The sequence below is a fragment of the Porites lutea genome, chromosome 5 (assembly GCF_958299795.1).
Source record: "Porites lutea chromosome 5, jaPorLute2.1, whole genome shotgun sequence".
NCBI classification, from domain to species: domain Eukaryota; kingdom Metazoa; phylum Cnidaria; class Anthozoa; order Scleractinia; family Poritidae; genus Porites; species Porites lutea.
This window is the reverse complement of record NC_133205.1, coordinates 19,900,150-19,926,384: the sequence shown is the minus strand read 5'-3', so window position 1 is coordinate 19,926,384 and position 26,235 is coordinate 19,900,150. Positions and strand designations below refer to the sequence as shown.

The 26,235-nt window shown below is 40.1% G+C and overlaps 2 protein-coding genes and 1 long non-coding RNA gene across 3 annotated transcripts; all 3 read right to left on the bottom strand.

Annotated features, from left to right (window-relative positions):
- Positions 1–5,750: 5,750 nt before the first annotated feature.
- LOC140938049 (uncharacterized) lies at positions 5,751–6,521 on the bottom strand. Its single transcript, XM_073387591.1, has one exon. It carries the CDS (start codon positions 6,519–6,521, stop codon positions 5,751–5,753), a length of 771 nt encoding a protein of 256 aa, XP_073243692.1.
- A 5,291-nt stretch (positions 6,522–11,812) lies between these two features.
- On the bottom strand, positions 11,813–17,229 carry LOC140938047 (fibroblast growth factor receptor 2-like). Its single transcript, XM_073387590.1, has 5 exons — positions 16,951–17,229; positions 14,698–14,912; positions 14,128–14,168; positions 12,262–12,358; positions 11,813–12,014 (listed from the first exon to the last, which is right to left on the bottom strand). Exons 1-5 carry the CDS (start codon positions 17,227–17,229, stop codon positions 11,813–11,815), a joined length of 834 nt encoding a protein of 277 aa, XP_073243691.1.
- Positions 17,230–21,414: 4,185 nt separating this feature from the next.
- Positions 21,415–25,751, bottom strand: LOC140938851 (uncharacterized). Its single transcript, XR_012165572.1, has 3 exons — positions 25,673–25,751; positions 21,815–21,914; positions 21,415–21,530 (listed from the first exon to the last, which is right to left on the bottom strand). It is a non-coding gene; the product is annotated as an uncharacterized lncRNA (long non-coding RNA).
- Between the last annotated feature and the right edge of the window lie 484 nt (positions 25,752–26,235).

Below are 26,235 nucleotides of genomic sequence, written 5' to 3'. Positions count from 1 at the left end.
AATTTTCAGATCACTAAACTTTCAGCTAGGAAATCCGAACAGATAAAAATATTTAGGGATAAAATATGCCTACATCTACCATTTAAATGCTAACATACGTTTAACAATGCTATCTTCAAGTGGCTGAACTATACTCTCGTTGGATGCTCTGAGTAATTAAGGGCCTCTTCATATGAGCCCGGATGACCGGGCTGGCTCGGTTACCGGGATAAATTTTGCTTTGGGTTCATATGAGAAATTTCAGCCCGGTTTCCGAGATGAGAAAAGGTCAAAGATCCTGGGTACGAGTTCTGGCGCCAAATTTAGGAAACAAAGCAAACACAGCGAAACACAAAAATTTTAACTTTTAGGCCTACCTTAGCATCGGTAACTCTTAAAGCTGTATCACTGCAGTTAAATGGGTTGCTTATGATGTGGAAAATACAGCAGGCAATGCAAGACGATGCCATCCGGACCGCCAGAATTCATCCCGCCGTTCATCCCGGTAACCGGGATGAAGTGTTCATATGGCAAAATTTCCAGCCCGCTTACCGAGATCTCAGTTGGAAAAACCGAGATCTCGGGAACCAAGCCAGCCTGCCCTCTCATATGAACACATCGAAAATTTTACAAAGGATTTAGAGGTGAGGCGAGATCTCGGAAACCGGGCCAGCCCGGTCAACCGGGCTCATATGAAGAGGCCCTTAGATGGTCTTCTTTTATATAAAAAAAAAAAAACAATGCTTCCTTTTTTAATAAATGGAGAAAAAAAATACAACCCTCTGCTTTCCCCCTTGCCCCTTTCCAAAAAATTTGAGATCCCCCCCCCCCCAAAAAAAAACCTTTGCCCCTTCCCAATAGAGTTTTAACTTATATCAGTTATTTATAACAAGAGCAATGACCGGCACTTGTGACCTGTGACCTGTGAGTCGTGTACTCTGTACCTGCCAAATTTCATGTTTCACCTTAATTTGTACCATATCTCCTAATCCTTTAATTACCATCACCAATATTACTTGCTTATGAGACCATCACTTTCTGCGAAAAAGTCTTAAATTTAAGCTTAACAGTAAATAACTTAAACTACAATGTAATCAAACATAAGCTTACCTCACAAGACCCGTGCCAGATTTTTCACGACTTCTGCCATGCCAAGTGCGAGAATTTTTGGATCATGAATAAAGCCAAGTGTTGACGAGTAAGTAAAAGAACTGCTGAAGTTCAAATCCGAGTTCCAGAAGTCTAATTATGTTACTTTAGATCCAATTTACTTCACACGTGAACTAACCTCAATAATCCGTCGCCATATTGGTTTCTTGTAGAGCCCAGTCTCTCGATTGGCGCATGCATCTCGCGCGCGGGCTTTTGCACCACTCGTTTCGCGTTTCTCGAGTACTCGTAAAACGCGCTTTATAGCGCGGGCGGTCAGCAAAGTAAACATTTTCATGCTTATTACTTGTCCATGAACTTTCGCGAGTTATGAGCGAGACTATAGTAAATATTACTTCTAACAGCGATGAGTACTGCAACTGAGTAATGAAACCAAGTCCACCATCCTGACCTCAAAGCAGCAGAACGGTAGGTTCACTACACAGTACAAAAAGATCTCTGGGCGATGCCGCGATGGCATGTCCCGTGGCTTACATCACCCCTAAAGAGAGCTATTCGAAAAAAGCAGCGTTTATATCGCAAAGCAAAGCAACTCCAGACCCACAAAAAATAAACAAACAGAAAAGCAACGAAGAGCAAGCTTTTAAAACCTACAACGCCTATGTCTCCAATTTATTGGATTCCACAACAAACCCTGACCTTCCCACCCTGGGTAAGCGTTTCTGGTCCTTTATCAAGTCAATGAAAAAGGACAAAGTGGGTATCTCTCCCTTGAAGAAAAACGGAAAAGGGGAGGCTGTGCATGATGGTAGAAAGAAGGCTCTTATTAGAGCAATTTAAGTCAGATTTTACTCAAAAGGATCTCCAGAACCTTCCATTTTTCCACAAGCCCCCAGACGTAGTAAATCGATTAACCGGTTATCGGTATTAATCGATAGTAATCGATATAAATCATCGATGAATATCGATCGATAGAAATCGATAAAGAAAAAAGGTTGTGACTTTTGTTAATATAGATGATTTTTCCACAGAAATCGATGATGATTTTTTATCGATTACTATCGATTACTATTGACTGTTATCGATTTTGTTAATCGATCATTATCGATGAATGATTTTTTTGGTGACTTCGATTTCTATCGATTTCCGATATCAATCGATATTAATCGGCGGATTAAATTGATTACTATCGATGATATCGATTGATTTCCCATATCGATTTTTATCGATTAACTACTTCTGGAAGCCTTCCCCAACATTTTTCAATTGCATTTTGAGACCTTTGGAATTGCTAAGCTGTTAATCTCGGCGTCAAAAAGGCCGCTGGCCCCGGATCAATTCCCATGCTGGGTACTGAAAATCACTCAAGAAATCATAGGCGCCATTCCTGTAACAGTTTTTGTCACTTTCACTGCAGATAGTCCGGCAGGACTGGAAAAAAGCGAACGTACATGCCATCTTCAAAACAAGGTTATAGAAGGTTATAGGTAACTTGCCCGGGGGGGATACTTGGGTTAATTTTTGCTGGGTATGTGCCGCTGGCCTCTCAGAGCCCCTACTTCATCATAGTCTAATCTGTGGCCAATTATAGACCCCATCTTAGTCACTTTAGGGCAAATATGTGATTTTCGCGATCCCAACTTAGTCACCTTCTATTCATGTATCTACCTTATATTCAGAATGAAGAACACTTCACTTTTCACCTACAGTACAAACATTCTGGTACGTTTAATATGCTAACCGTAAATATGAAGAACTGACTTACCCTAAAACTCAGAAAGTGTGCGACCCCATTCTAGTACCTGTATTGAAAATGTGACCCCATTATAGTCAAACCAGTCGTGAAAATGCGACTCTATCCAGCGGGAAATCCCCATTAGCCTCTTATAAGGAAGTACCCTCCCCCCCCCCGGGGTCACTTGCCTCAAACTACAGACCCATTTTCCTCACTTCTCTTTCCTGTAAGATCATGGAACATATCTGACATTTAGTCACATTATGTCCCACCTTGAAGAGTTGAAGATCGTGTCTGATATCCAGTTTGGCTTCCGCAAATCTCATTCATGGAAACCCAACTGCGCATCACTCTCAAAGATCTTGCTAAAAACCTTGATCATGGCAAGCAAAGCGATATTAACTTGCTTGACTTTGCTAAAGCTTTTGATACTGTCCCACACCAACGCCTCCTAGTCAATTCAAGCTAAGCCACTACGGCGCACAGGACACAATCAACAAGTGGATTCAAGCTTGGAAGGCTTAAAAATTCGCTTGTCTCAAGTCTCAACGGGAACACTTGGGAATTTTTTCTTTTTTTCGAGCGGATCTTTGCGTTAATGCCGTGAGATGGGTAAAGGGAGGGGCGTTGCGGGTGGGGGGGGGGGGGGGGGAGGGGGCGGTCCTACGCAAGTTATCACGGACATCAAAAAGTTGAAACAACGCATCACAGTGATTGAAATTACGTGTTTACGTTTCACGGAAATTTCCGAAGTAATGAAACCTTTGCTCCCTTCTGCGGTGGACTTCTCTAACCGACAGAGTTTTATTTCAATCGAGGATCCTAAACAACGCTTTTCGGACTCAGCTTTCAAATCAGTTCTTAATGAGCTTCAATTATGCTTATTAAGTATCCTTAAGAGCTTCAAGGGATGAATGCTTACTGTTAATGGGTATTTGTGTTCGTTCCTTATTTCCAAGAAAACCCATGATTCCTACAGCTTTGGGATCTACATAATACATCATTCCTGCTAATTTGAAAATTTGCTCATTATCACTGTCTGCCATTGCATCCGAGATCCCCACGCGTGTTAGCTTCACAAAAATAAGAGCTGATTGGCTGAAAAATGCTGACGTCACGGAAGTCGTTTCCCAGCTTGGGATCGCAGACGATATTTTCTCGGCGGGTGAGACACACAAGAGCCGACAAAGGCGTCTACTCTCCCAGGCTAGGTCAGTTAGGAAAAATAATAACGAGTCTTTTAAGACATTTTAAAAAAGTTCATATGAATTTCCACCACTTTTTTTTCCCAAAATTTGTCTTCAGTTGAACTTTACCATCTATTTAAACGAAAAAAATTAGTTAAAATCACGAATATCGCATAAAATATTTTAAAGTTCACGTACTATACGACATGCAAACCATTCAGACTTTTGTTCCATTTGAAAAACGTCTTTCCTATGGATAATTTATTGATCCCTGCGTGTGTGCCCTGTGCTTTCTGGTTTTGGTTCTAAAGCTTTTTCTGATTTGTTATTTCACTCTAGCCAATCATAAGCAAGCACTGCAAGTGCATGAAACTTTTGCTAGAAGCGTTATAACCCGGGCATAAATCAGACTGATTAATTATCTTGCAAAGAAAAGTTATAGGCAGGCATACCATGTTCCAAGAATATAGCGATATTTAACAACAACAAAGTCTCTAAAGATGCTTTTATGCCTTGAAAAGAGAAAAAAAAAAAACGTTTCACAAGTATCATATCAATCAATCAATTGGCTACTTCAGAGACACACCCTTACTCATGTTTCCCTGCAGTGACCCTAGAGGCCCGATATATAGGCACATTGAGCAGATAAGATCAATACAAAAACAAACCTTTTAAAGTTTTCTTTATTCGTTTTTGCACCTGAAAAACAGCGGTGAGGCATGGAGTTGTTCAGCTATGGCAACTACGGCGAGTCGGAGTCGGGACCGCAAGCGGAGTCATAAGAGCCCTTATGACTTAGTGAATATCAAAAAAATAATAAGCGCGACGGAATCGGAATCAGAAGAATCAGAACGTTTCCATTTTCTCCAAAGAAAGCGACATTATTGCTCCACAAAGTCCACACAAAATTGTACAGACTTTTGTATGGTAGCGGGAAGTTAACCAACTTACAGGTCATGCAGCAGTGGAGGTATCAGTAGCAGTTTCCATTAAAAGGCAATCAATGACTACATGTAGCATGTGGCTAGTGCTTTGTAGAATATTACATTTAAGATAAATCAATGTTGTATAAACACGATAGTCGGTCATTTAGGAAATAAACTTCCTACAGTTTTGTAGGTAATGAAATTATATTTTAAATTATTACGTTTAAATCAAAGAGAATATATAAAAGGCTGTCAACGCAATAATAATTGAGTGTAATAACAAATTAACCGAGAAAATTAAAGTCGTATGATTATCCCTTAATAATTCGCCCAATTTGAGGGAATCCTGATTCCAGAATCCAGGGAATTTTTCGTTAAGGAATCCTGAACCCGGGAAATTTTTGCTTGTCGAATCCGGGCTCCTGGGCCAAGCTCCACTGACAACTGACAAAGACTGGAATCTAGTGCCTGGAATCCGGAGTCCAAGTCGTGGAATCCAGAATCCAAGACTGTCCTGGATTCCCTTACATGCAGTGAAATAATATACACGAAAAAAAATTACTGGATCACAATTCGTCGCCAAAATACATCCCAGTGTCACGGGCGACCTTAAAGTGGTTCTTAAGTCTTTCTTTTACTGTTTAGTAGCCAACCTTTAGTTCTACGTTCCTCGAGATATTTTCATTTTATTTCCTTCCTTTGCATTATACTTCCTCGTGTTTTGCTCTGTTAACTAAACACTGTATTGCTCTCAGCCAATTAAATTCCCGAACATGAAATATGAATTCATTAACGAACTAACGTTTGGTCTTGTTAAATTTTAGTGCGGGCCCATTGTTTTTGAGCAAGAATCATTTTCCCCTGAAGTTCTAGTTTCAATTGCTGCCGCAGTTCATCTTCCTTTTGTTTAAAGCTGAGCTCCATGGCATTCTTTTCCCCTTCGAAAATTTTGGCAAGTTCATGTTTTTGAATTCTCAAACTATCAAGACCTTCTTTGAGGACTTCAATGCTCTGCAGCAGATAAGCTGGCTCAAAAGAGTACTTCGATTCACATTCGTCTTCCACGACTTTGCGCAAAGAGGCTTTCTCCTGCTGAAACCTTTCTGGCATCGCAGCTTTTTCTCTTTTAAACGATCCTAACAAGATTTCTTCTCGTTTCCGCAGGAGAGTCAAAAGTTCACTGTCGTCCGCTATATTAAAGACGTTGTCACAGCAACTGCTTGCAGTTCCATTCGCCGTTGACTTTGTAATGGTGTCAGGGATTTCGTGCTCGTTTCGCAAGCCAAGGTGATGGAATGCATCGCGATGAACGTGTCTAGTGAAAAGGTCGAATGATCTCCTCAGATCACAAAGTTCGTTCCGAAAGAAGTCTTTTTCCTCTGTAAGAACTCTAATAAGCTCGTCTTTAGCTTTAATGATCTCATTATACTCATTCCTCACTCTTATTTCAAAGTCCTCCTTCACTTCAGCAGATTCTTCCTCCATTGTCTGTCGCACTTGTTCCAATTCGTCTTCAGATTCCTTCATTTGTCGCCTCAAGATTTCGTCAAGTTCAGTTTGACACGAAGATTCTTTGGTGTCCATAATCTTTCCATTCCTGGCATTTTTCTCAGAATTATCAACCTCTTCTTTGAAACTAAAAAACTTTTCTCGGCTGCTCTTTGTCTCAGTCTCGCTGGATTTGACATGTTCGCTTTTAGGGACGTTGTGCCCTGAGCCTGCGTAGCAGTCGTCGAAAGGGGTAGCAGGCTACGTTGTGCCAGTAATTATAAACGACAAGTGCGAGATTAGTTTGTTTACAGTTGGTATTCCAAGACTTTTGTTTGAAAACTAAAACTACCTGTATATTATGCAAAGTAATTTGCGTAATACAGACCGAAAACCCAGACCCATGGGAGGTCTAAGACAATCTCGCTGATAAAACTTTCATGAAGTTTTACTTTACAAGCGTATCACTTTCATTTAAATTTCTGCTCAAATATTTTGTTTAGACAGTCTTTTAATGAATAAGACATCGATTGGTGCAACCAGTCAAGAATGAACAGAAACTCTTGTTTTTTTGATCTTGTCTTACGTCAAAACACTGTTTTGGTGCTACATTAGTTGCACTTCAGCCGGCTTTTAAGTTTGAGATCGTTCAAAAACTCCCAAAATTGGCCAATGTCCAATTTAATCATAGTTGTCGCAAATATAGCTAACGGCGCCCTTCAACTTGTACCGTACTAAACGTAAAGATGTTGAATTTGAGTTAAACGTATTTAGTAAACATTTCATTGGAATGCCTTAGTTTTTAGACAAAATTCTTCTTAATTACAACCAAATTAAGACACGAATTATTCGGCCTATAAGCTTCCAAATTGTGCTGCGTAAATTGCCACTGATTACGACGGTTTCTCTATAAAATAGGCGCAAAGGACGGCGGGAAGGTAAATGATGAAGGAACGTCTCCCACTGTGGGAAGCTAGTCGACACGGGATAATCGCGGGCGAAATCATTGCAAGCATAGTTGGAATAAAGAAGAACAATAGAGCCAGCCCCATCCCGTCAAGTCTAGTCCCGTCCCAGAATGGAAGGCATTAAATGACATCTATCGATATCAGTTTTAGTGCCCAGCAGTTTTGAGGGAAAACATAGCAGGTACGAGGTGTATGGGGATGTCTATGAGGGCAACTAAAGTGTTTGAGGGGAATATGTGTTGGTACATTTTCGTTCCCATACAATACATAAATACTAAAAGCCTCGGTGCCCAGTGGTGATGATGAATGTTAGTCTTGCGGGCTCATTAACCTGTGATGTTATTGCATGTAACCTCTCCTTGAGCCTGTCTTTTCCTTACCATGATTTTTCCTGCTTTGCTTATTTAAAAAAAACGGCTAAAATCAAACCTTTACAGCAAGGAGCCCAGAAGTGTGACTCCTTTAATCAAATCACATCCTTTCATTCAGAGATTAACCTATCAGAAGTGGAGGACAGTTTGTAGCTGGCTTCTGACTGGATTAAATCTGTAGGAAAGAATGTGAATAAATCAAAGCGTTCACACTTTTGGGCTCTTTGCTGTAATCTGCTCTGAATATTATGCTCATATATATTTATATAAGTAAATAGGGTAAGAAAGAGTTATATTTAAAATTAATGAGTCATTCTAAGGCTCGACACAGAAATTACCGTCGTTCGATAGGTTATCATAAGAGATTCCCAATGGTTACCAGATGGTGCATATGAACAGTTTAAACGTTCAGGAGAATTCGAACCTGTATGTTTAACCTGCGAGCAAGCTCGACTCCATTTCGAGTTCGACTGTCGCTGGCTGTTCCTCACTCTCACACCTCCTTTCGTGTCCCACTCACGCGCGACGTCTCACAATGAGCTTCCTCGCAGGCTACTGTCAGGGGGGACCCAACGACTTTTTTTCTGTAACATAACTGTTCCAAGGAGAAAATATTGCCAAGAAACTTCTTGAGTTCGAGAAAGGCCTAAAATTCCTGGATAACTGCCAGTCCTATTCGGAAAAGGTATTCGGAGTTTTCTTTAAACTTATCGACGATTTTGACATTTTTTTCCCAAGATATTACCATTATTATTAAAGAAGGTCTCCTGCGAATTTCGGTACAAAGTACGGCTACTCCATGTCCTCTATTTTTCGACCATTGGACCCATCATGGTAGCTAACAGTTTCGGATGAGAGGAAAACCATCCAAAAACTTTCGAGAAGACCAAAATTCCCATAAGACACTCCTGACTTAATTGGAACCATTAAGTCGTTGCGTTGGGTGCCTCTGTACTGTATATCCTCAACCAATTTCATATGACGTTACTTCCACAAGCATTTGTGTAGTGTCACCAACTTCCAATATATTTTCTTGTTGTTTAACGTGTTTATAGTAAATACAGGTGCGCTTAGAAGTTATTTACCATAGAATCTGTTATGCCCTTTCTTAGAGTGCCAAAGAAGCCGGCTCTTTTACAACCCTCGTTTTTAACTCACGTTCAAATTGTCTCACTCGATCAGTTCACTCTCCAGTCCAACACGCAATGTACCTTATGATATTTGTGTCGGTGCATTCAAAATAGCTCTCCTGAGGAAAAATCCTAAGGGGTTGTTGTATACACAGACACAGACTAGACAATTGGTTTTTTTATCAGTTAGCAGGTACGAAAAAAAAAATAGTGATCTTGCACAACCTGTTTTGCCTTTTGCATCATGTGGTCAAAAACATGTGTGATTCGAATTAACCTTTTAGAACACAAAGATACCACATAATGGTCTCGCTTTTCCACTAATTTGAATCATTAGGCTGAATAGCCCGTCTTGTGGGGAACAGGGAGATTGCTTTTCTCGAGATTCTCAGCGTATAACTTAGAAATGAACAACAAACGCAGATAAAGTTTAAAAGCCTTTAATTTATTTTAAAGAATGACATCAAATATATAGAAACTGACAAAAGCTGGACATTCGTTTATGAAATAGGCCACTGTCGATATATCCATTGACGTCATGTCCTGAGAACACGAGGAAGAAGAGTGATGACAGGCTTTCGTTTCTTCTGGTTTTCTTGGCCTGGCTATGAATTTGGATAATAGCACGATATATCAAAGTGACGCCATTCATACTGAAGCTCCTACAATATTTAATCTTACCCTTGCCATTCAAAAATTTATAATTATCATTATAAAATGAAGCACTATTGTTATGTAAATATGTATTATGTATTAAATGAATAAATGTAGGTGCATAAATTAAGTTCTTGCTACAACCATTGAAACACTCTTGCTGGTGCTGACTTCGTTCCTGGTGTATGATCCATTAAATAAAAGAATTATACAAATTATGCAGATCGAGGAGGGGTATCGGATGAACGCCGAGGCGGATATCTTCCTTTCCATTGCTGACCCTGATTGTGTGTCTTCAGTGAATAGTGTGTTATATACAGCTATTTCGAGAGAGGTTGTCGGAAAAAGTGAACCTAACAATTCCGAAAGGCATTGTGGGTGGTTTTGAGTTCACTGTTCTTCAGAGAAATTTTAAAAAATTGGCACGAAAGGCCATGGAAATATGTAAAGTAAAGTAAAGAAACAAAAGTAGGTTCGACAGCTACAGTCATCAGGAACAGTGTATCGATCATATCCCACATTTATACCTTTCGGGATGGTCGTGTCCTCATTTTTTCCGACAACCTTTCTCGAAATAGCTGTATACTGACTTCCAAACCAGAACTTAGCTGCAGAAGTTGTAAAAAAGGTTCCTGCGTTGCTTATTGTATTGGCACCAATGGTCGGAAATTGGATGTTATTTTTTCCGAACTGCCCTGATAATCCGAATCTTCACTTCTCACACCCAGAAGTGGGTTTCCTAGTGATCTGCTAAAGAGCACAAAAATCTAAACTATAATCTCTACAATTATTATTCAACACCAGCAAAGATCTCTACAATAATTAAGCTTTTTTTTCTTTTACTGCCGCAATATTGTTATGGTGAACCGAGGTGCCTTTTATCACCTTACTCCTGATCACACCTTTTTGACTCAACAGTTCGTTTCTCCAACATGACATGACATGTTTATAGGGAGTGGCAATGTTGTAATCTAACCTAGCCGATTGAAACGTTCGTAACATCGAATTGTAGCCACGGAATTATGTGGTAGGTTATGTGGCATCTGAAGAACTCTGAAAGCTATGATTAGTCCCACTATGCCGGAAAGTCCTTGCACAGACACGAAAATAATACCGGATTTTTGCTTCTGTCAGTTCATATATAAGAACGGTGATTTTCCGGCTACTTCTGTTAAGGAGCGAAACTGCGCTGCACCACCGCCGATCTTTAAAGTGGATCGTCACATATCGCCGCGATAGGTTTCTGCCACTTTTCGTCGCAGTGTGAACAGGTTTTCAAGTAAAATGAGTAGGGGCGAGCGTGGGCTGGGACCCACATCAGTCAGGAGAGAGGACTGGGATTTAGTTCACCAAACTGACCTCTCGGCCAGCCGACCGCTCTCGTGCGATGTTCGATATTTGTGGACGACTTGTTCCAATTCTATACGGTTTTCGTTCATACTACCGGATACATTTTCATGTCGACACGAAAATCTATTTCCAGTATAGTGTAGACAGACTAAAAAAGTAAAAGGAGCAATCCGAACTACTAACAACTTAATAGTCATTTGCAGAGAATGAACCGATTTTAGTGCCTAGAATTGATATATTACCAGTGCTATTCAGTATTTTCTCGATGTCTCTCAAATGAAATTAAATATTATTAGGTATCTTATTGTAATAACCCATTAAACAGTTGCGCTCGTCATCTCTGTCCTGTTCCTTGGTGGGCAAGGGAACTCCCATATGAAAATGACGGGGTTGCTCGTCTCTCGTAGACCTAGACATAGCAGTTTTTGGTCTCACTTTGACTGTGCAAGACAAAAAGCCACTATTTTTAACCATAAATGTATCACTTAACCCCCTGCTAACGGACGTAACTTTGTTGGCCAACAACTCGCAATATTTTTCAACATTGTTGGAAGTTGTTGCGTCCGTTTGCCCGTTGCTTTAGGGTTGTGCGTAAAGAAATATCTATATAGAAAAAGGCGTTGTCATAATGAGTTAGAGAGTGTTCTACTTTGGCTGCCATTTGTGATCGTAACCGAGGGAGACTGGTTATGAATACTGGCAAACAGTGAAGATGAAAACAACGGTGTTCAGTTTATGAGTATAGTTTCTTGGTGTTGCAGACAGTGCAACCGCAATTATTAATCTACTTATCCGTCGAGCATTCCGCTATGCTTTCATATTGGAGCCCCCACCTTCCCCCCGAGACCCCTACAACAATCTAAAGAAAAAAAGGTGCTTTGACGAAAATTAAACCATAGAGACCCCACAAGAAATTACAGCTTCGTATCAAGAGTACTAGTTTTACTGGTGTTAGAAGCGGATGCCTCACGGTAACATGGCTGGCTCTGATCCAATAGTCTGAAATAATAGTGAGGGGTATCTTCTGTCATCATCTCTTCCAGTATCGGTATTAGTTGAGCGAATGAGGGTCGTTCATTTGGATCCTCCTTCCAGCAGTCCATCATCAATTTGTATCTGTTGAAAATGGAAGCTATAGTTTAAAATACCACTACACAAAGATATGTCTCCATTTACTTTGAATATTGAAGACACTTATGTTCTATTGGCTCTTTTTAGAATGGGGCAAGATAAAGCAAAGAGGTGCGCTGAAGTTTCCACTCCTCGGAAAAGGTTGACAATTTGTTTGAAGGACTATGTAAGTACGTATTTCTTCATCGTGCCCTCTATTCGGAGGTCTTTTATTATCTCTATTCTGACTTACATTTCATCGCTGCACGTGTTGGGTTTCTCCATCCGATATCTAGATTTAAGTAAACTGCATAACCTCATAGGGCTTATCCCAGGGTATGGAGTACCCCCTAAAATAACAAAATAAGATCAATGCTGTCTTATCAAAGATTATCAGGCTTTTCTAATTTTTCATTTTGAAATCGCTGGGGATCCCAACAATCTGATTGGCTTTCAGCGGTGTAATTTATTTACGAATCACACAATCACATCTGCTCTAAATCGCGTTATTTATGTTCTAAGCCACGTCGCACCGTCGCACCTTGGTGTATATCGCATCATTTCTGTTTCAAATACAAAATGAGATGTAAAAGCCCTTTTGTTTCCGCTTTTCAACAGGCTATTTGATCTGCCTACAGGCAGGTCCTTTCCTATGGTTCTCGATCTAAGGCACGCCCCTTGTACGCTACGTAAGAGCTGCCATCCTTCACTCTATCCAGCATTCCCGCTCGAAGTGTTCCAGGTGGTCTCTTTCCTGGTATTCTTCCCTAAATGACTAATTGGGCATGATCACCATGTCGTATGGTTTGACCAAGCCAGACTCTCTGTCTTCTGTTGATAACAGATATGATGTCCCTCTCCTCACCGACACGCTTCAATACTTCTTTGTTACAGACTTTGTCAGACCAATTTATGTTTAAAACCTTTCTTCAAAGCCACATCCCACAGCTCTCCAGTCTTCGCACGTCCTCTTTCTTTAAGGTCTATCATTCGGCTCCATTCAGAAAAGTACCCCAGATGACAGTCTTTATAATTCTCTTCTTCAGGCAAAGGCTAGCGCGCTGAAGGCTTTTGTCAGCAGTTCTTTTTTCTTAGTAAACGCGTTTTCGGGCTATTCTCGATCTAATTTATTTTTCACAGGATCCATCCTGTGTAATGAGGCTCCCAAGGTTGTTAAGGTGCGACGATTCTTGACTTAATTGTTTACCCTCAAGAAACATCGTGAATTCCTAACCAGGCCTCTTACTGATTTTCTTCACCTTAGTCTTCTTAACATTGATCTTCATATCATATTCCCCCGTGCTTTCCTGCACTTTACCCATCATAAGTTGCAGACCTTTAACCGAACTGGTTAAGGTTGCTTGATCATCCGCAAAGCGCACTGTCTTAATGAGATGACCTCCCACTCGAACACCTTCATTCACACTACTTAAAGCATCTCTTAGCATGGCTTCAGAATATATGTTAACGAGTATGGGGGATAACGAGCTAACTTGTCTGGTGCCACGGCCAATCACTGCTGGTACGGATTGAATTTTGCGATTTCAAAATGGCTGTAATAAAGTGATAATTTCACTTTGTGTCGTGCAATTTTAGTCTGAAATCATACTTCTGATCTCAAATCGAACTCGCTCGCGAAATCACGCATATGATTTCAGACCAAATTGCCCTCCACTCAGTTCAAAAACCATCATGTATTATCAATTTACTAACCTCCAGGAGGGATTAAAATAACGTAATGTACAAGTTTACCATTATTGAGTATTCATTTCGCCAAGTGACACGTGATATCAGGTCAAGTTGTGGTTAAGGGTATGACTTATAGGCTGGATTATTATGAGCCTGCGCTCCTCCCCGGTAAAGACGGAGACGGCTAGGAGAGCGGCGGAAGTTAGCCTATTATTTTTTCTAGTTGTTTAGCAATCACAACATTATGCGAGAATGGCTTCTTTTATAAAGCGGTTCGATTCTCCCGTGACTGCTATCCTAAAACTGAACAGTCAGCTTTTCCCTAACTACTGTCATTGGGGATTCCCTTTCAATTCCCTCGGGTATAGGAAAATGACTAGAGTATTATTCTACCAACATCAGTATACAAAGATTTATAAAACTAGCTTACCCATGGTGGCTAGTTCCCACAAAACAACTCCAAAAGACCATCTGCAATAAAAGGAAGCAGATAAAGAAATAGCAAGAATTAACTTCTTAGAAATATCAATTTTATTTATCTCGCCCCATGGATGGTAACCCAGGAAATTTTTGCTTGGACTTTGGAATCCGAAATCCAGCTATTAAACTATGGAATTCTGGAATCTAGGCCTTTTGAAATCTGGAATACACTGAGTTGGAATCCGGAATCTAGTATCTGGAAGCCGGATGTGGAGCGTGGAATCTAGGATCCAAGATGGTCACTGATTCACTTCATCGGCTCAAAGTTTCTGTTTATATATCTTATTTTCAAGTTTCACGCCTGGAACAGGCTAATGTTTTCCAAATACTTGAGTATTTATTTAGAGATAGAGTGATAACCGCTACTGTAGACAGTGTCATGATCAAAATTGTGCTCTTTTTTTTCAGACAGTTCTAAACAGTACACTGCAGGGTCTATGTTATCTAAAACCTCAACTTCACACTGCATCACAGGAAGCCCAAGCTTGGCCTAACTGTGGCCTCGTTAACATATACTCACACGTCAGTCTTGAAAGTAAAAATGCCGCTCTCCAACGCTTCAGGTGCCATCCATTTCATTGGTAGCTTGTGTACGCTTGTAACTTCGTATATCTCACTCTCATTTGCGTGGCGTAACAAACCAAAATCGGCAATCTTCACCGCTCTGTCCTCACCAAGTAGGATATTACGGGCTGCCAGGTCACGATGAATGAATCCTTTGCTGGCCAAGTATTCCTGGCAGAGAAATAACGAAATTATTTCTCAAAGAATTTTTAGTTACCAGATTCCAATATGAAATTAAAATGGAAGCTCGATTTTACGATATGGCAGGGGGATAGCAGTTTAATCGGGATATTGTTGTTAAACGAACTCCCGATTTAACGATTTGACGGAAAAGCAACCAAGTGCAATGAAACATCTGTTCCAGGCTCAAAAATAGCCCGTCACCGCCCCTTTTTCCTAGATCATGCTGTTATATTTTTGCCGGTGCTTTACACTTTTTTGGCTGTGCCTTACGGTTTTTTGCCTTATTTTTGCCGGTGCCACCCCTACTATCGAGAGCCTGGAACAGGCTACTGCAAGCTGTGCCTGGCAAACGGTCCGGGAATAGGGAGGAAGTGATCGTCGGCCTATTCATGAAGAATGGGGGGAGGATTTCCGTCACAGCTGTTGGAAAACGAAGGAACAAATTAAGGAATTGATTTACAATATCCCCGCGACGTATACTTTTCAGCACAAAAAGCCGTCAAAGTTGAACAAGCTAAGTGAACTACAGTCGACTCCAGATAACTCGAACCCTCGCTAACTCGAACCTTGTGCTAACTCGAACCAGAATCCATTTCCCCTGGATTTCCTTTACTCTAATTTATCCTCGGTAACTCGAACCCTCGATAACTCGAAAATCCCGCTAACTCGAAGTGATTTTTGTTTCCCTTCAGATCACTTTCATACAATTTTACACTCGATAACTCGAAGGGATGAATATTGGCTGAGAAATATGGTTTTCAGTTAAGATTTCAACCGCGGAAGAAAGCCCGTTAATTCTGTTGACACTTAATTAAATGCTGTTTTTCAGGGAGACTTAAGGTGAGTGGAATAAAGCCCTCCTTGGACTGCCACGCCCGAAAAAGAAAAAAAAAACCTATTGGTTCTTACTATACTGCTGATTTCTATTTCGAAGTCACCCAAAACGGCATACCTCAGTGAACATTATTCATTTAAAGATTAGATTTTTTCGTTAAAAAAGGTTCATTCATACCAATGAATAAACAGCAATTATTGGATGGGGCAGAGTTATGCGGATCGCCGGGAGGGTGTTATTTGCTAAACCCAAAAGCCAAATATACAGCTGAGCCACCAGATATATCAATTGAGCTTACAATAGTTAGCATAGACCATCATGGTGGCCGTTTACAAAAGCAATCCCTTAGCTTCAATCATCAGTTCCACTTGAAGACCGTTTATTGTGCTTTCCAAGATTCCGATTACGGGAGTATTCATCTAGAAAGTCCTTGCTGCTCAGTCTTCCAGTCCCCAAAACAAATTTAATCGTTGCTTTTTCTTTCCTCTACTTCCCTTCTTTTCTCAGGGGCTTAGCCAGCCCATAGCCCTGTAGGCCCGGGCCTTCAAATTTTTGGTTTGATCACTCTACCGCTTGTAATAAATTATGCGTTGTTGGAGTCAGCTGAAAAAGTACAAGAGCTCAAATTGTTGGTGCGGTCAGTGCGTACTGGTCATGCGTACAATTTTCAGCATATGTGGAAATGAAAGTCAGCCAAACCTACAACTAGCCAAAAAGCTGGCTACGTCCCTGAATGTCAGACTTGTACGATTCAAATTAAATAACTGATAGCTTAGCCTTATTCAGGTCATATGGCTGTATTCATTTGACAGCTTTTCAAAAATACAAACAGACCTGATTTTTCATTAGGTACCTTCACGACGGCTCCATATGATTTTTAGGCTTCTCGGGATATAAAAAAAAACTCGTTTTTGACCTTTTTTTAAAATCAAACGGCTCAATTTTATGTGTGCTATGTTTCACGAAAAATTCAGCGGGATAGTAGTTAGCCCTATAATAATCTGTTATAATTAACGCAGCAATTTGAATGCTTGAAAAATCTGCCGTCTCATGTCCAGATAGCATAATACTTGCAGACACAGAAAAAAACTAGTAGTGAAGTATTTTAAATACGGGGAAGAGGCAGATTTTTGTGATTTGCAAACGATGACTAAATTGCTAAAGACATTCTTCAGTCGAAAAAGTTCTTACCATCCCTTTAGCAATCTGCCAAGCATAACAAAGAACTTCTTTCCCAGAAAGGTCTTCTTCATCATCTTCCTTGCCCTCACAGCTGCTTTCTTCTTTCTCGATGGTGATCTTTTCTTCGACGTTTCTCAAAGGCTCAGCGGGAGTGAGCTCTTTTTCTTTGGAGAAATGGGCAATACTGATCGAAGGTAACACCATCACCGACGTAACCCTACCCCTTTCGCCGTTCATTTTGATGAAATGACGTGTTGACATCTTCTCTTTCTTCTTCCTCCTCGTCATCTTCGTAACCCAGGTTTAAGCAAGAAGGTTTCATCTCAGATCGAGGAGCATCGTTGATTAGAATTCCTCTTTCAACGTCGTCCAGGTCGATTTTAATTTCCTTCGTCCCGCTGGAATGGTAACCACCGTCTTTTCCACTTTCTTCATTATTTCTTTCCCTGTTCTCCTCTTTCAGGTTTTCATCCAGGACATCTTTTGTTTGCAGGTTCTTGGACACCAATTTCGCGATCGGCCTCTCAGGAACAGGAGGCTTAAGCCTTTCAACGATATCACTTTGACGACTCTTTTTCATTGTAAGCTGCAAAAAAATATTGTAATGAATTCCGTCTGATCATGAAACGGTTTTGTCAGCAGAAACAATTTCAACACTATCAGTTGGGTAGGCGAAATATTTTTACCCAGCATTTAAAAGGAATCCATATGAATTGAAAGATTACTTAACCGACGTTAAACTGAAAATCTAGCCGGGAATAACTTATGGGCCAACTTTCTTTAAATCGTCCACTGAAAATTCAAATGGATTAAACTGCAATATAAACAAAGCTTTTCTTATGCTTTGTTACAATTTTCTGTGACATTTTAAGATACACAGTCCCAAAAACGCGACGTGTGCTTTTGAATATTTGCCTTGACCTAATCCACTTGTGACGTCATATCTCGTACAGGGCTTTCGGGACGGACAATCATTATCTCCACCAAAATATTTTGAAGGGTTTTTTAAAAAGAAACTTTTCTACTACGTCGGTCGGAGGTTGAAAAGCAAAACTCTCACTGGTGTTATGGGTTGATTTGAATAACTCATCTTGCCACCATTGAAAGACCGCGGATCGAAAAGCTGACGCGCATTTTGAGTGGAAGCCCTTTGTTAGCTTGAATCAAGGACGGTTTATCAAATGGCGGAGCTCAACTATGGTGAATTCATGGGAAAATGAGAAAAAAATAAGTAAATTGCCAGAATGAAAAGCGTTCGTTGAAGTAAACTATTCTTGTCTTTTTACCATGTTCAAACAATAGCGTAGCTCTACCATTAGTAATCCCGTGATTCATGCTGACCAGAAAAGATTAACCCTCACCTGGGGGGAGGGGGATACTCTCAAAAATTTCGAATAGTTGAGACAAGCGAAAACAAATATCCTATAAAGACCCAAACATGGAAAATGAAGCCCAGTTCAAGGGAAAAACATGACCTAAGAATCAGTGGAAACAGAAAAAAACTTCCTTAAATCGCGCTCCTAATCAGCTCTAGGGTAAAGTTCAGTTTTAACAGATCTATGATTTGTTTTTGGTGTGTTGGGCATTAACGCACGTGAATTTTACCTGATAGAATAAGGGTACCCTATCTAAGGATCGCATCGGCAACACTGCTCCAATAAGGGCAACAAGGATGCCATATTTAAGGATGGAGATCCTCATCCTATCGGGCGGGAGTGCCCCCAGGGGTAAACGCTCAAAACGTCATTTTTTTTCTTTTCTGACCACCGACCCCTCCCCTAAGACAAACACTACCTTCTTACTTAGGGCAAAATGTGGCTTAGGGGAGGGATGGGTGGGCAGTTTCCCGCAAAACCTTAACTGATCCTACCGGGGCAAGCTTGGCTTTATTAACTAAGCGTTGAATACCAATTTTTGTATATTTACCGATCTTTGTTTTCCGAATACATGAATAGCATTTAAACAGTCTGGCTATATAAACCGCGTTTGGAAAAATACGAATATCCGGTTGCATTCATATCTCATTTTTAGTGCACCTCTGTCTTTGAGAACTTAAATTATAGGGAACATGTACAAATTCTCACATCAAGTTGTTTAGCATCTTATTATTTTTACTGAAGACGATGGTTTTTAGACGCGTGATGAGGTAGAGGATTTTCCTTCTGCCTTAAGAGACCACACAATGTAAGAAAAAGAACATACACGCCCAGGACGATGTTCATTAGAAAGTGCAGCATAGAATACTAATGACGTCAGAGTGACTACTTTGCCATGTTTGTATGAAATCTGCCATTTTTGTTATTTTCATAAAAAAAGTCAGACAAACTTGACATTTTAATAACAAAAAGACGAACAAAATTGTGGAATTTGTTTGTCTGAGTTTTAGTGCTATAAATAGTGCCTCAGCGCAACTCTATTGCGAATGGAGAGAAGATATTTTTTTAAACAAAAGGCAAAAAAGAGGGCAGCAAATTTTTAATGATAAGGCTGATAAAGTAATGATACCTGTTGCCTTTTTTTTCTGAGCCACTGAAGAAGATCTCCGTTAGGAACATATTCCATGATTAACATGATGGGATGTGATTGGATCCAGTAGCCGAGCATGCTCACAATATTACGGTGTGTTCCGACTTCCTTCATCAGCTCGATTTCCTGAACTAACTGCCGTTTGTCCTCCTCCGTGGCATTTTCTAAAAAACAAAAGACATTTAAAGAAAATCCAGGTAACCGTGACCTGCGTATATGCTACACGATATCAGTTAGTGCTAAGCAACTAAAACCAGATGTAAAGAAGAAAAGAACTAATTAAGATGAAAATATATTTAAGCTATAAAAATATAACACAGTCAATATCGAGTCAATAGCTCAGGTTCTAATTTTGCTTGAGAAAAAAATCTATTTGTTAAAAAATTGGTTCCCTAAGTTAAGTGACGTAGATAAAACAAAGTCTCAAAGAAAAACCGTTAGTTCTCTTCATCCAACAATCACCAAACACAGCATGTAACATAATGTGATACTGGATGATCTTTTAGTCCGGAAACTTTTCTCTTTAATTTTAGACGCCACGTTTTGTGTTCTTTAATTGCTTCCTTATTCTCGACCCACGAGCAGTTCATCTTCAGTAATACGACTTTCTGTGAGTGTACATTTGTAATCCTTACGCATCTATCCAATTAGCTCACTTCCATTGACTCTGCATAGACAGGGACATCCCAGTATGCTTTTGTAGTTGGGTTTCATGAAGGGTTTTCGGCTCACTCTGTCATCGTCATCATTATCATCATCAAGCTCCAAGGCGCTTTACAATAAACGTTTTCAACTAAAACGACTAGAAAGCAGTAACTCGTAACATTAAAAATTAGAAAAATTGTTAGACAAAACTACGAAATAGAAATAAAGCGTAGAAGTTTTTAGAGCTTTAAGATTTTTCTTAGAAGAACGAATATTCAAACTCTATTTTACACTGTATGTTCTGGAGAATCATTCCAAAGTTAAGGGACACAAAATGAAAAAGCATGATCGCCCGGTAAAATTTTAGCCTTGATCTGGGTGTCACTAATTAACAAGTTCATGGTTGATGATCGTAAACTCCTAACAGGCTTGTAAGTTTGAAACAAATGATGATTATAGCTCGGACATAAATAATTTAAAATTCCGCTACTCATGCTTCAAGGGAAGCCAATGTAGTTCTCTAAGTGAAGCTGCAGTAATACGATCAGATAAAGTTCTCAAGTGACTGAAACATGTGAATAACGTATTTCGAAAGATCACATAAGAGAACGACCAATCTACACATTACGAAGGCATGGACTAACATTTTTGAATTGGTTTAAAGAGATAATCTGTCATCATGTCACACCCCTGAGAAGTGATCATGCAGCCTGCTCTGTTTTGCATTTTTTGTATCTGTGTGGTTTTGTTAAAAGACGCCCGCTCGGTTTTCGCTTGAACACGGGCATCGTTTTTAGCGCTATATACTTTTTAGTACATTTAATGTGACATAATCTCGAACCTGAGTGTCTAAGACCACTTATAACGCCACTAACCTTGGAACACACCTTATCAATGTTCTGATCTCACTGAAGGTTTTTATGTCTGCTTTAATTTGTGTGGTAAATTGCAAACATTCAGGGAGGTCATTGATATAAGTAAAAACTAAAATTTAAGATCTAAAATGGGCCCCTGAGGTACATCAAACTGTTACCGACTGGTGCATTGAGATGCTGTTTTCCACGATATAATGTTTGCTATCTATTGGATTAAGTACTCGAACCTGTTACAAGAGAGGTTCTCTTGCCTGTTATTAATAAGAATCACCCCCGTGAATAGCGTTTGCTGAAAGAGTAAGTCATTTTTCTGCCACATTCTGAATTCACGCACCTGGTAGAACTTTTGTAGCAACAATACGTCCCTTATGCGAATCCAAACTGTGATCCTTGGGTTTGGAGGATGTATTCTTTTCAGGTAACTACTTCATTACGCTCCTATAAACTCTTCCAAAAGCGCCTCGTCCCAGTTCCTCCATGATAGTAACCCGTTCGTGTGGGACTTCCAGCAACATAAACTCAGCAATGTCAGACTCACTGGACCTAAAGAAAATAGTGCAAATTATATGATAGTGAAATTCGTTGTCATTAATCATGGGCTTGTGGTAATGCTAAAATCAGAGATGGCTTCCTAGTTCATACAACGTGATAAAAGTTACATCGCCTTGGTGTGTAAGGAAGGCCACTCACCAGCGCGAATTGACTGAGTGAGACGGACACTTAAAGACAGACACCTACACAGGAAAAATATCGTATATTTCCGCATGCATATCATTATCATAATACACCTTAATCATTTCTATAGACAAAAGCATTTTATGAAATACCGTTCATTCCTCTTTGCTCTCTTACGGTACACAATTATCCCCACCACCAAAGCAGAAAGAGCCACGGAAACTCCCAACACTATCCAGAGTATGGGAACACCTGTGAGAGAGTAAAGTTGTAAGAGGGTCTCTGGTCACTGAGGGATACAAAGAATCATCAATGTAAAGAACTGTTGATGTATAAACATCGTGGGAATAAGTTTCCTAGTAAACTTATAAACAGAATATTAAGTTTCCTAGGAACTACTTCTCCTTTACGACTCGTTACAGTTTACAGGCCTCCATATTCTGCTAAACATCCTGTGACCACGTCCACATTTTATAATGGGCCCTTTACCGATTACCTCGAGTCTCTGGTCATGTCAAGTGAGCCCTTGATAATTTTGGGCGATTTTAACATCCGTATGGACCTACCGGTCGGATATACTGGAGTCGATGGGTCTCACGCAGCATGTTTGTCTACTACGCATGAGCTTGGCCATACACTTGACTTGATTATCACTCGTACATCTGATAACATTCATTGCTGTGAGTTATTCTCTGACCATTTTCTAGTCTTCTGTCAAATAAGATCTGATAGACCTCAAGCTAATGTCACGCATGTGCAGTTCAGGAAAATGAAATCAATTAACCCCATCCAATTTTCTGAGGCCATTCCTCCTTCTCAGCTTAATCATGATCCACCTAACGACTAAGACTGTCTAGTCAGCTGTTATAATGAGTCGTTACGATCTCAACTGGAGATGTATGCACTTGTCTTAACTCGTGACATTAATGTCATGCCTCTTGCTGCGTGGTTCAATGAAGATATTACGAATGCCAAACGCTTGAGACGAAATGCTGAAATACGTGGAGAGCTACAAGATTACCTGTTGATCTTGCTGCCTTTAGGAAGGAACGAAATCGTGTGGTGAATTTGATGAATGATACACGCCGTGTTTACTATAATCAGTTTATCGAAGATAACAGCATAGACCAGAGGAGGCCGTTCGCGGCAAGTAAGAGTTTATTGAATATGAAGAAAGATCTATCTCTTCCACACATTCTGTTTCACTTCTTGCAAACAATATGGGTCAGTTTTTTATTGCCAGGATTACCAATATCAGGTCAAAGCTGAACGGAATTCTTGCTGTCAACGCCTGAGTCCAACCTGGAATCTGAATCTGGTAATATTGTATTTTCCCACTTCCAATGCCAAGCCTGACTGAGACAGTTCGTCATGTGATTACATCTGGAAAGAACGAATCTTGCATCTTCATGTTTAGACTCACTCCTTCCTGTCATTACTAATATGGTCAACCTCTCCTTGCAGACTGGATATTTTGCTAAAACCTGTACCCCATCATTAAAAAAGCCCCGCCTCGATCTACTGTTCAAGAATTTTCGTCTAATAAGCAACTTGCAGTTTGTGTCTAAATTGACAGAGCGTGTGGTGGCCTCTCAGATCTCAGATTCTCCTTGCATACTGGATATTTTGCTGAAACCTGGAAAACCGCTGTGGTATATCCATCATTAAAAAAGCCCGGCCTCGATCTACTGTTCAAGAATTTTCGTCTAATAAGCAATTTGCAGTTTGTGACATGATTACAAATAATCTCTTCCCTCAATTGCAATCTGCTTATCGCTCCCATCACAGTCCGGAGACTGCATTGTTCAAGGTAACGAATGATCTACTCATGAATGAGGACAAGGGCAACGTATCACTCTTACTACTGCTGGATTTAAGTGCCGCCTTCGACACCGTTGAAAATGGGATTTTACTACAATCGCTTCAAATAATACTAGGTGTTTGTGGTACTTCTCTTTCTTGGTTCAAGTCGTACTTGGAAGGGAGATCGTAAAGAATCTGCATAAAGGAAACTTAAAATGGGGTTTCCAACAAGGTTCTTGTGCCCGACCGCTTTTGTTAACAATTGATACACAAGATTTGTTCTCTAAATGCTAGAGCTCGCTTAATTCACTGCGCCCCAAAGTCGTGCCCTATCACGCCTCTGCTTTGCGACCTACATTGGTTATAACCTGATATCAGGCTCTATTTTCGTATCGCTTTGAAAATTACATTCACGCGGGTAAGGCGAAACGAAAAGAGAGCCTGATTCAAACCTTCTGCAAAACGTCTGCCTCGCACTTTTTTGATTGATTGAAATTTGCCGAATCAGCCAACCAAAATTACTTCCGTTGCTTGTTTTTCTAGTATGCAAATTTTTCACGCGTGGGAAAAAATGCAGACTGGCTGACTTAAAAAAAGCTTTTATCTGTAAATTTTTTCAGCTAAAAATAAAACCGTCAGCACACTTGCGAGATTAAGGGAGATCTCGAAGGTTATTTCTGTTGGCGTAGAAGGTAAAAAGTTATCAAAAAGACGGCGACACGATGTTCTAATAGTTTTATTATTTTGGCTAGGCGCGCTCGAATTTAATATACTGAAATTTCTATTTTTCTGTTGCCTTAATATTTTCCCCGATTTTCAGTACATAAATCTTTAAAAACAAAAGCAAATAGCCAACGAGCGAGGACACCAGTTTTCATCGTTTATTTTTTACTAAAAGCGAAGGCAAACAACCAGTCTGTTAACTTAAGCCACCGGCTTTTATAATAATGCCTACAAAAATTCCTTGAACAGCGATGCGATATTTTTCGTCTAATACTTCACAGTTGGCGATTGAAGCTTCTTTCGCATTGAGCCTCCGCTTGCGTACCCCGTTCAGAGATGTCATTCCCGGCTAAACTTTCAAATGAAACCAGTTTTAAGATGGAAATCAAAAGGCACCTTGTTAGCGGTCAACAACTTGCAGAGGGATTCAACTCCGCGATCGGTCACATTAGTTCCTTAAATAAAGCAAATCATGAGAAGATATGATAACCATATGAATTTTCGGAATTTCCATGGCACATATTAAGGCATATTTTCCTACCATACAACCATAAAACAATAAAAAAGACAAATCGATCCTTCTCTCCGCCGACGACGGATCATTCACGAAAACAACCACGCGAGGAATAAGCGCTTTCAACTTCCGGGGTTTCCGACAGCCAATCAGTTCTTGTGGCATTGTTCTAACAACCAATCAGCGTTACCGCCAAAACCTGGCCGTAACGAGCACAATAATGAGAGAGTTTGTATCAGGCCCAATTTTAGCGGTAGCCGTTAGGGAGAATGTATGAGAACCGCAAAAATTGGGCCTGATCTCAGGTTACATTGGTTACCTGTTTGCTACCGTTTAGAAAACAAAATATTACCGTGACCGGCAACATTTTTGCGTGGCAAAGGCGTGGCTGCATGGATGCGTGGTTACTCAGCTGGAAAAAGAGAGGAAAATAGGTAACTAATAGCAACTACCAGTAACTTCTAGTAACTACCAGTAACTACTGGTAACCACCAGTAACTACTACTAACTACCTTTAACTACTACTAACTACCAGTAACTACTAGTAACTACCAGTAACTACTAGTAACTACAAGTAACTACCAGTAACTACAAGTAACTACCAGTAACTACTAGCAACTACCAGTAACTACTAGCAACTACCAGTAACTACTAGCAACTACCAGTAAATACCAGTAACTACAAGTAACTACCAGTAACTACTAGCAACTACCAGTAACTACTAGTAACTACCTTTAACTGCTTTAACTACTAGTAACTACCAGTAACTACTAGTAACTACAAGTAACTACCAGTAACTACTAGTAACTACAGGCGGGATAGCGGAATTTACGAAGAAAAAACTAGCGGGAAGGCGGGACTTGAGAACCCGGCTTTTGTGGACCCAAAGCAGAGGTTGAACTGTATATGGTTTGGTGTCAATACCAAAACCTATCAGCTATTATTAAACATACATAAGGTAATGTCGCACCTGTAGAGCGGGTTTTAAATTTCCAAGAAACTGACCAGTCGCTTTGAACTTCTCCAAACCAGGAAGACACAGCAATTTCATACCCCTTGTCGCATTCCAGAGACAAAAGATGAAAGGTGGTTGAAGGAACCTTATATTCTGTCCATTCAGCTTCATCACCTTGTGGCTTTATCTCCCTAAAGCGTACACTGCTCTTCGTCACGGTGCATATTTCTTTTCTACTCCACTTTACATTGACTTTGCAACCATGTATTTCCGACTCTTTGTTGTTTATCACTGGTGTAATCGGTTTGCCTTTAAATAATGAGAATAATACTGCGATTACTTAGTGATTTCCACTAATGTATTTGTGATAGATGAATATAGAAAGGTACACCATTAAACCTACAAAACTGTCTAACAACTACAAAAACTGAAACCTGAATTAACGACAAGCACGCTGACGCCATCTTAAGTAATCGAGCTAATTATGCACATGCGTTGAGTCCTGTAAAAAGAGTTCTTGATTATCTTGATTAATTCTTGCGGGACCTAAGTCCAATGAATGTGACAATAAGCAGACA

What these genes read in the sequence shown, in the direction of transcription:
- LOC140938049 (XM_073387591.1), bottom strand. Translation starts at nt 6,521, where the DNA reads ATGGACACCAAAGAATCTTCGTGTCAAACTGAACTTGACGAAATCTTG.
- LOC140938047 (XM_073387590.1), bottom strand. Translation starts at nt 17,229, where the DNA reads ATGACGAGGAGGAAGAAGAAAGAGAAGATGTCAACACGTCATTTCATC. An exon ending in TTTACTTTCAAGACTGACGT is followed by an intron (nt 14,169 to 14,697) that starts GTGAGTATATGT and finishes CTTTTATTGCAG; the next exon opens with ATGGTCTTTTGGAGTTGTTT. An exon ending in GTGGGAACTAGCCACCATGG is followed by an intron (nt 12,359 to 14,127) that starts GTAAGCTAGTTT and finishes TTGTTATTTTAG; the next exon opens with GGGGTACTCCATACCCTGGG.